This window comes from Pungitius pungitius, chromosome 9 (genome assembly GCF_949316345.1).
Source record: "Pungitius pungitius chromosome 9, fPunPun2.1, whole genome shotgun sequence".
Lineage (NCBI taxonomy): Eukaryota > Metazoa > Chordata > Actinopteri > Perciformes > Gasterosteidae > Pungitius > Pungitius pungitius.
The window spans coordinates 18,967,232-18,977,216 of record NC_084908.1 but is presented as its reverse complement, the minus strand read 5'-3'; the positions used below and the strand labels follow the sequence as shown (position 1 = coordinate 18,977,216).

Sequence of the window (9,985 nt, the reverse complement as noted above, 5' to 3'; positions counted from 1 at the left end):
CTCCCCTCCTCCTCTCCTCCTCTCCTCCCCTCCTCCCCTCCTCCCCTCCTCCTCTCCTCCCCTCCTCCCCTCCTCCTCTCCTCCCCTCCTCCTCTCGTCAGCGGCTTCTCCTCCAAACAGCAGGGAATCCCCGAGGAAAAAAAAGGCTCTGCAGGGGTGGCATCTCCCTCTCTCCCTTCCCCCCTCCCTCCCGTCTTCCTCCTCCTCCTCCTCCTCATTTAATGTTCTGCATTGCAGTGCCAGCCCCCCCCACACAGACACACACACACACACACACACAGGTTGATCTCTGCAACAGCGAACAGACGGCAAAGCGAACCTCTCAGTCTGGTACTAAACATGCCTGCACAGCCCCCCCCCCCCCCCCACCCCCTCTTCCTCCCCCCCCCTCTTCCTCCTCTTCCATCTCTCGTGCTAAAGCCACAGCGCCCCCTACAGAGCAGCCACCGACAGCACACTCAGCTGCAGCTTTTAACTTGTTACGCTTCATCAGCGTCGATTAAATGATGTAAAATAATTAGATTAAAAAGTTCCACATTTGAGAAGAAGTAAAGAAGTAAGTTTCAGTACTTGAGTAGATGTACTTCTTACTTCACATGTTGACCGTCCTGATCCCCCCTCCCCCCCCCCCCCCCCGCGCTCTATGTACCGGTCAGTCCGGGGCGTCATGGCAACAGATGCAGTCCGCTCCCTGATTGGCTGCCGGGTCCCGGGATCAGCCCGTTTGCCCTGTTTTGCAGTGTCAGAATTGCTGAGTGGACCCCCCCCCCCCCTCCCACTCCCTCCCCCCCTCCCCCGCCCCCTCCTCTCCGGGCTGCCTCACGGCCTCCTATTGTTGAGCGGACTTGTTTTTTTTCCCGCGTCCCGGCTGAAGCTTCTAGTGCGGCGGGGATCATAAATGTGGCTCTGCAGGGACGCCGGGGGCACAACCTAACAAATGTGTGGGGTCAACTGGTAAGGACCGCTCGCCGCTGGGTTCCTTGTGCACGGGGGGGGGGGCGACTGGAGGGGAAGAGGGGCTGCTAAGTTGTGCGCTGAGTGATGGATGTGGACCACATCGACTGGGACCCACTCGGTAGATTTCAGAGCCTCAGAGCGAGAACTTTGACTCTTGATGTATTTCAGGCAAGTGCTTCGGTTTCCGCAGCTTAGCAGTACCTCTATTCCCTGGTGTGTGTGTGTGTGTGTGTGTGTGTGTGTGTGCGTCACTTGGATTACTACATTTTGGGATGGAAGCTTGTGATCAGCTGGTCTGTAGTCCAGACGGAGCTCCTCTCGCTGAAGGCCCAACGGAGCAGAAGCACGTCCAAGTTACTCCGAGGACGCCGGAGACCCGTCAGCTATGGAGACTGAGGAGGAGCAGGAGGAGGAGGAGGAGGAGGAGCTCTGTGGGGGAATAATCTAACAGGACAAACAGGACGACGGATCTGCAGGGCGAGAAAAGCCAAATGTTTCTATGAGAGAAAATTAACAAAAGAAAGTAAAAAAAACAACAAGAGTGAGAAAGTGAAGAGCTCAGCTATCTGGAGGCAGTCACATGACGATGAAGAACATGATGAGGGCAAAAGGAGAAGGGGGGGGGGGGGGGCAGATACACAAACAATGCCCCCTCCCTCCCCCCCCCTCAACCCTGCAGGCCACAACAATGGCGTCAGCAGAGTGGAGCCACATCGCCGCGTTGCTAGATTTCTCTCTGGCTCCTTTCAGCTCGATTCAGCGCCACAAAGGGTTTTTTTCTTCTTGTTGTGTTTTCGTGGAGGTCAGCAGGTCGTTTGAACACACAAAGGTCGGCTCAAAGAAAACAAACAAACAAACAAAACAACATGGCTGCGTGCGGAAAGAGGCCCGAAGCCGCCGGGTCCGGTGAGGAGCGTCCCGGGCTTCGGCCACGTGGTGAAGACGACGTTTGGGGGGGGGGTCAAAGGTCATGTGTGGGGCTCTGATCCCCCCCGCCAGAATGGACTCGGCTGTAGTTTTATGAATATTATTTCTTGTCGAGCGGCATGTTTCTGATGAGTGGAACACATGGAATTTACTCTAGTCGACATGTTGGTGCTTTTTGTTGTGTGTTGAATGAGGCGGTGGTCGGGGGGGGTGGTGTCCCCTTGTCTTTAACAGCCTGCTGTTGTTGTCCCCCCCCCCCCCCCCCCCTCAGGTTTCCCAAGGGGACGCTACTGAGAAGCTGGCTCACCAAGTCGCGGCCCCGGTTGCTGCTGCTCATCGCCGGGTTGAAGAGGCCTCAGGTGACCCTCATGAGGAGGAAAAGGATGAAGCGCACGAAAGTAGCAAAGGCCACGTAAGCGGTAAATATGGCTTGTGTTGCATGGAGGAAGATGCTGCCCCCCCCCTCCCCCTCCTCCCCAAAGCCCTCGCTGAACTCTGCTGTGGAGCAAGCCAAGCTAACGAGCTAACACGCTAGCATGACGCCATTTTCCTTTTGTCACATTCCGTTGGTTTCAAAGGCTTTTAAGTCGTATTCGGGAAGATGAACAGATGTTCTGTTGAATGGTGAGAGCAGTGTTGCATTGTGGGTCCCTTTGTTGCAGTTTTCCATCAGTTTAACCAAACTTTAAAGAGTCAAAATCCCATTTTAGATGTTTTTTCGAAAATGGGCCGTAGGATTACAGTTAATCGGAGAACGCGTTTCGTCTCTTCGTGGTCGTTTGGTTAAAAAGTCTCGCGACCTTTTTCAAAAGCGACTAATGGCGGAGCGTCAAAGAGCCGACGTTGCTTCTCTTCCAGGACCTGCAGCCGGATGCCCCACTTCACCTGAGGCCCCCCCCCCGACGCGAGACCTCCAGATTAATCCGGATTACGCCCCCCCCCCCTTCGAATCCCAGGCAAAGAGCGACGGCCCCCCGCGTGGGTCGAGAGCCCAACGCGTCTCCGGCTTCATGTTCACGGGCTCAAAAGGGTCCAAACCAGAGAATATCGTTCCACCTCGGAGGAACATGTCGATCATCACCGTTCAGCGGATGGAGACGGCTTCATTTGATGGATTATCGCTTCGTTCCACTGAGCTCTTTGTGAGCTGCTGAAGGCCACAAACGTTAATTAGTTGAATTAAAACTGGGGAGAACGGCGGCGGGAACGTGTGCTCAAAATCTAATTTGATTCAGTATTTCATGGTTTAAATAAATGTTGAAATAAAACGGAAACACGTTATTTTGACCTCATTTTGTTTTTGTAGCACCGTGGATTCCTTTAAATCAAGTGCTCTGCTTCTTGTTTGTTTGGGACGGATTCTTATTAAAAATGACACAAGGTGTGGAACAGACAACTAAACTAAACTCGTGTTGTTTTAGTAACAATTCCATGTTTTTCAGATTTGAAAAAGATTGTGATTTTGTCTTCTGAGGTTTCAGAACATCTTCTATTCTCGTGACTGCAGTGAATTCAGCTTTGACAGCCGTGTTTGAGTCTCAGCTTCTTCTGGCTCTGCCCACTTGGGTTTAGTGGAACAAAACAAAATGCTTAAGTTCTCCTGGTGATAAAAAAAAATCTGCATGAAACTTTTAACGTCTTGAGAGTTTTTCTTCAAATCGTAACATTCTGATGCTTCTTCATACCTGGAAACTTTGTCTCTAAGTGTAACGCTGACCCCTTTAAACTATTTTTTTTAGGGTATTAAAAACACAAGTCAGCGTTAACATCTGTATTCATAAATTACATTTCACAAATTAGATAAAATAAAATCAGATTGTTTACATCATTTACAGAATTTACACTGGTCATTTCTCTGATGCTTTAAATGAAACCTCCTCCTCCTTCATCATCATCATCATCAGTTTCTATTGGCGGTGAGTTTGTGTTGAAGGCTTTTGTATCTCAGCAGCTCTTTGTGGGAAACGGACGGCTTGAAGTTCTCCAACGCTGAAGAGAAGTCCTCCGCGGAGACGAGGACGGGAGTGTCCTCCGAGTCCAGACCTGAGAGACAGAGAGAGACACGTTAAGACACACGAATCTCTGGTTCTGATCGTCCACCAAGTAAATCCTCGAGGACGCGTGTGACAGGAAGTGTCTTCCCACCGTCCTCGATGAGGGCGATCTTCCTCTTGATGGCGGCCGTCATGGCGTCTGAACACAGGGCGTACAGGTCGGCGCCGGTCATGTGGTCGGGGCAGCGGTCCACCACCTGCTGCAGGTCCAGCGCCGGCTCCACCTGGAACCTGAACACAGCGAGACGATGAGCTACATCACGTTCTGAGCAGAGAGACGCTGCACAACATCTGGGGAGCATCGCCCACGCAGCAGCGTCTCTCTGAGTGCACGTCCACTTGGTGCCACCAGGCGGCGCCGCGCTCACTTTCTGAGGACGGCCCGGAGAACCTGCAGCTGAGAGGCTCGGTCCTCGTTGATGCCGACGTAGACCAGCTTATCGAACCTGAAGAAGACACAAGGAGAGACGGTTCAGCTTCTACCGACGTGGATCAAAGGGAAGCACCGATGGCGCAGGTCCGATCCGTGGGACCGGACCGGGTCTCGTGTCACCGTGACAGTAACATTAATGAGTGAAACATTCTGAGGTTCATGGAAACGTTCATGAAAAGTAAAAATATCATTTTTAATTTACTTCAGATGCGACTTTTCCACAAGACATTTCTCTAAAAGTGTTGTTTTATAACAGCAGTGATACTGAGAGGTATGTGTGTGTGTGTGTGTGTGTGTGTGTGCTGACCTGCCGGGCCTCAGCAGCGATTGGTCCAGCAGGTCCGGTCGGTTCGTGGCTCCGATCACAAAGACTCCGACGGCCGACTGCAAAGCGTCGAGCTCGGCGAGCAGCTGAGACACGACTCTGACAGACGGATTCAAACCAAACGTCGAGAAATGAGACCCGATCGAATTTAACTGAACGAAAAGCAGCGAAATGAAAGGTCACATGGTTTGTTCATCGTCATGATACATGACGGGGTTATGCAATAGAAATATTTTAAAACATATATTAGCAAAACAAGAAAAAAAAAACCCACATCTCCATCAATGTACCGAGGATCCTGAAGCCCAAACTCACCTGTCCATCACCCCTCCAGAGTCTCCACTGCGCCCCCTGCTGGGCGCCAGAGAGTCCAGCTCATCGAAGAAGACGACGCACGGAGCTGCTGAGCGCGCTCTGCTGAACACTGAAGACACACACACACGCACGCGAACACACACACACACGCACGCACGCGAACACACACACACACGCACGCACACAAGCACGCACGCGAACACACACACACACACACGTCAGACACGATGAGCAGGCGCTGAACAACAGCAGAATGGTTCTCTAGAGGGAGACGGACCTTCTCTGATGTTCTCTTCGCTCTGACCCACGTACATGTTGATGAGCTCCGGACCTTTAACGCTAAAAAAAAACACACAAGCGGGCAGAAGGTCACGCGGGACGAAATGTCCCCGCAGCGCTTTGAGCAGCGGCGTGATTCAGGGACAATAAATGTCCGCCTGGGACAATATCCCCCTAGCGCTTGAGCCTCCTGCTGGGGAGGAGAAGGAGGTGCTCCCACCTGAGGAAGGTCATGGAGCACTCCGTAGCCACGGCTTTGGCCAGCAGAGTCTTCCCGGTCCCCGGCGGTCCGTAGAGCAGAACTCCGGTGCGGCTCAGTCCCAGAGAGAGGAGCTCCGGACGCTGCAGAGGGAGCTGAACGGTGTCCAGGATCTCCTTCTTCACCTGCTGCAGACCGCCGACGTCCTCCCAGCGCACGTCAGGGATCTGCACGCACACACACACACACACATTAATTAAACTAGTTTGACGGAAATATTCCGTTATTAAAAAGATCCTTTGCGGCCACTAGAAGGCAGAAGAGGTCTGTGGGAGGCGGAGTCTTCACCTTTGGGGCTCCGATGGCGGCGGACTGGGCCTCCTGCAGGGTCTTCAGGGCGGAGCAGAGGTCCTGGTTCAGGATCATCACCCCGCTGGCGCACAGATCCTCCTCCTGCCGGCCGCCGCTGCCCAACAGACACACAGCAGGAGGACACCGATTCACACCGTGACCAAAAAAAAAACAGCTAATGCACATTGGAGGCTTTGATTCTATCCTCCTTTCATCTTCTGCCTCACCAGGTGTGAATCAGCCTCCTGCAGGCAGCTCGACCGGCCTCCACCAGCAGAGCGCTCAGATCCCCCAAAACAAAGCCCTGAGGGGGAAGAGATGGTTTGAAAGCACTTTAATTATCGCAAAATGTGGGTCAACAGGATTATAAATGAGCTGATGGGCGTAAAATGGAATGACCCTTCGACCCGTTTGTCACCGTGACGATTGGATCAATCTGTTTGGGTCGAATGATCAAATGTTTGACTGAACAAACATGGACGTGTAAAGTGGAAAGATGCGTTTTTTCTTATTGACCTGTGACGTACCGCCGTGAGTTTGGAGAGTTTCTCCAGGTCGACGTCCCTCCCCAGGTGAAGGTCCCGGCTCAGGCTGAGCAGCATGGCGCGCCGCTGCTCCTCGGCGGGGCCCTCCAGCGCCACCTGGTGGATGAACGCCGCCACTGCGCCTGCAGACAGCTCCCGGGGCCTGCGGGCCGTCGCCACCACCACCACACTGAAGGAGAAACGCCGCGTCAGTTCTTCCTCTCGGGGCTTTCTCTCCCTCCCCCCCCCCCTTAAAAAAGCCCGAGGCGGCGAGGCGACCTGGCGGGGGCGCCGCGGAGCAGCCGGCAGAGCGCGGCCTGCACCCTGCCGTCCTCCTTGGCGTCGCCTCGGGGCCTGAGGAGGAGCTGCAGGTTGCGGAGCAGCAGGACGCACGGCCGCAGCGCCTCGGCCCGCTGGAACGCCGAGGCCAGCCGCGCCTCCGCGGCGGCGTGGGTGTCAGCGCAGGCGCTCGCGCAGTCCACCTGCACACAGGAAGTGTCACTGCAACAACGTGCACACACACAGAAACACACACACACAGTGTGAGAGCACCGCCGGCAGACCTTCAGCAGGTGGAGGTGCAGCCTGCGACTCGCCGCGCTGACCGCCGTCGTTTTGCCGCTTCCTGCCGGCCCGTGTAGGAGGGCGGTGCAGCCCGACAAGGAGCTGCTACGAGGACACACAAAACACCGGCGTCACATGACCGCACGGCCCGTCCCGCCACCCCCCCCACCACCACAGGCGAGTTACCTGTGCTGCAGGTGTGGGATGATGATGCTGGCGAGGACCTCCACCGTCTTGACGAGGCCCGGCGGAGACAAGCTGCTCCACAGAGACGAACCGTCCACAGAGAGGCAGGGGACAGGGCTGCTGGTGGACGCTTGCTGGACACACACACACACACACACACACACACACACACACACAGGAGTCAGCTGGGAGAGATACGCACCCTGGTAAAGGTCAGAGGTCAATAGTCACCATGTAGAGTGAGGTGTGCAGTTTGTCAGCCAGGTAAGCTCCTCCTCCTCCTCCTTCTGTCGATGGACACACCTTCTGCACTTTAAAGAAGAGCACTGGACACCTGACAAAGATCAAAGGAGAACAAACGTCATTAACAGGTAAAAGCTTAGAAAGATTTAAGAACCTGTACCTGTGTATCCCCTCGCTGTTGTTCTCCAGCAGGTCCGGGTGCTTTTCAGCTGGAACGGTCAGGACGTCTCCCTCCGACACCAGTCTGCACCGAGAGAGACACACGGACACGTTACAAAACGGACGAGCGGCGCGCTGTGGACGCCCTCGCCTCGTCTCCGCTCCCCGGACCTGGGCTCGGCGAAGTGATCGGACAGCAGCTGGTCGTAGGGGCCGCGGCCGGCGTACAGCGGCGACGCCACCGGCCGGACGTGAAGCTCGCTGGCGAACGCCGGCGAAGGAGAGCGGCTGCAGCTGTCGGAGCGACGGGGCCCGGGCGGCCTCCACCTCTGGGACAACGGACACGGCGGGTCAGCAGGGGAACAACGACAAGATCTCAAATCCATCCGTCTACCAAATCAGAATAAAAGTCTACCGGTCTTGTAAGAAAATGTTGCCCTCAATGAAGAGGAATCACATGCTGTTGCCCTGATTGTGGGATGAACACACACCACCACCACCATCATCATCATCATCACCACCACCACCACGGTGCTACTTGTGTGCGTCGGAGCACCTTCATCCGCAGCGTGCAGCCGCTCACAGGCACCGCGTCTCCCCCCGTCATGTTGAACCACAGGGTCGCGGACACGAAGCCGACCTCGCCGTGGCGCTGCAGCTCCGGAGCCCGCGTCAGATCCACGGCCAGCACGGAGACCAGCCGCTGTGCGCAGACGCCCCCCCCGCCACCGCCCCCGCCGGGCCTCGACAGCGTCACCCACTCCTGGTTGAACAGCCCCAGCCGGAGGAGCAGCTGTTTGCTCACGAACACGCAGGAGTCCGGGTCGGCGGGGGCCCCCCGCGGACCTTTGACCCCGCGCCACCGCCGCGCGTCCGCCACCCGCACGTCCAGCCTGCACTCCAGCGCCTGCAGGACGCCAGAGAAGCCCGAGCCCAGCAGCTTCCGGTTGTCGAGGAGGGAGCGGCCCCCGCCGAGGCCGTCGGCGTAGTGGGCGAAGTCCGACACGCACAGCCCGAGGGGCCTGCAGGGCGGGGGGGGCGCAGGGGGGGGCGCCTGGGGGTCCAAGCAGTCCGTCAGAACCAGAGAGGTGTCGGCGGTGATCCGTCCCTGCGTCACAGGACTGCACTCCAACACCAGCAGCTCCATCAGCTGCTGCTCCACCTGCACACGGAAGAGGAGGAGGAGGAGGAGGAGTCAGCTGATCCCATCTCAAGGGGAACTTCATGCTTTCACACAAACGGATGTAAACGACTCGATGCTGTGGACATTTTAATATAACGCTGATGTCCTGGTCTCACCTGTCCCGGGTCTTCTCCCATCAGCAGGTCTCCTGGCAGCAGCAGCGGGTCTCCCTGCCGGGCCAGCAGCCACTGTCCCGGGCGGCAGAGCTCCAGCAGCCCGGCGGTGAACTGCTCGGCTCCGGCCCAGTGGAGGCTCTCTCTGCTGCGGGCTCCGAGCACCACTCTGTGCAGGGGGACGGGCTCCAGAGCCCGGACAGTCCCCGCGCAGCCGGGGAGTCCGTGGTGCTGCAGGAAGAAGCGGCTGGTGAACACCCGGACCCGGGTCCCGGACTCGGTTCCGGGGGAGTCTCCTTCTTCGGAGCCCGCGGTCTCCTCCTCGGTGGTCGGGTGGACGCGCAGTAATATGCCCGGCCTTCCGGAGCCCGGAGGCCCCTGCGGGGTGAAGAGCACGGTCGGCGGGTCGGTGTCATTCTGGAAAACTGAGTCCAGTTGCGTTTGTAGAATCAGAACATCCAGAGGACTCAGATATGGGGGGAAACTCTCCAAACAACACAAATCCACCTGCGCCGCCATCTTGGATCTGCGTCATTTCCGCTGTGACTTTCCGGCGTCATCATCGCCACCTGGTGGATGTCCGGGAGAACTACACAGTACTAATGCTTCCACTAATGATGAGATAATGTGATATTATTTTATTTCGTTAGGCTAGTTTACATTATGGCTGTCAATAGGTTGCAAAAAAAAAATTAATCGCACATTTTAAAATTCATTAATCTCGATGGATGCAATTAATGAATGTTGTTGTTACAATGTTGTTTTTAATGAATGTTTGTTTGTCTCCTAAAGACTAAATCTTACAAGTAATAAGTAATCACTTTAGAAAACTGTTCTATAATTGTTAATGTTATTTTAAAAACAAAACTACACACATTTGATCATCTTGGAGCCAGAAGGGTGAAACATAATGAACTAGCGACTCTTCTAGCTAGCTTAGCCTAGCACTAGCTTAGCCTAGCACTAGCTTAGCCTAGCGGTGTTTTAAGTGGTCCGTTTGCCACTCATCCCCCTTCTGTTTGACTTTATTTATTAGCTGATTTCTATTGCATGTTCATTTCAATCTACTTTGAGTTGTGATTGCACTCGAGGCGGAACCACATCTGGACTCGAGGCTGTGTGGAACCCTGGATGCAGATCAGGTCTGGCTCGCTGGTTTTTTACTGGAAACCC

The 9,985-nt window shown here is 55.3% G+C and overlaps 1 protein-coding gene and 1 long non-coding RNA gene across 3 annotated transcripts; one reads left to right on the top strand and one right to left on the bottom strand.

Moving 5' to 3' along the window:
• Positions 1–818: 818 nt before the first annotated feature.
• LOC119218079 (uncharacterized) lies at positions 819–2,791 on the top strand. Its single transcript, XR_005120333.2, has 3 exons — positions 819–954; positions 2,156–2,303; positions 2,743–2,791. It is a non-coding gene; the product is annotated as an uncharacterized LOC119218079 (long non-coding RNA).
• Positions 2,792–3,640: 849 nt separating this feature from the next.
• On the bottom strand, positions 3,641–9,494 carry pex6 (peroxisomal biogenesis factor 6). Of its 2 annotated transcripts, none has more exons than XM_037471883.2 (18): positions 8,816–9,494; positions 8,073–8,678; positions 7,688–7,845; positions 7,518–7,601; positions 7,346–7,448; positions 7,115–7,248; positions 6,928–7,030; positions 6,644–6,846; positions 6,368–6,554; positions 6,068–6,144; positions 5,838–5,955; positions 5,511–5,716; positions 5,289–5,350; positions 5,012–5,120; positions 4,679–4,795; positions 4,307–4,384; positions 4,030–4,169; positions 3,641–3,927 (listed from the first exon to the last, which is right to left on the bottom strand). In XM_037471883.2, the coding sequence occupies exons 1-18, from the start codon at positions 9,329–9,331 to the stop codon at positions 3,785–3,787; spliced, it is 3,144 nt and encodes a 1,047-aa protein (XP_037327780.2). In that variant the 5' UTR covers positions 9,332–9,494; the 3' UTR covers positions 3,641–3,784. The 2 variants fall into 2 exon arrangements, with proteins under 2 accessions (XP_037327780.2, XP_037327779.2); XM_037471882.2 differs by having other exon boundaries at positions 6,928–7,033; positions 8,816–9,493.
• Positions 9,495–9,985: the final 491 nt, after the last annotated feature.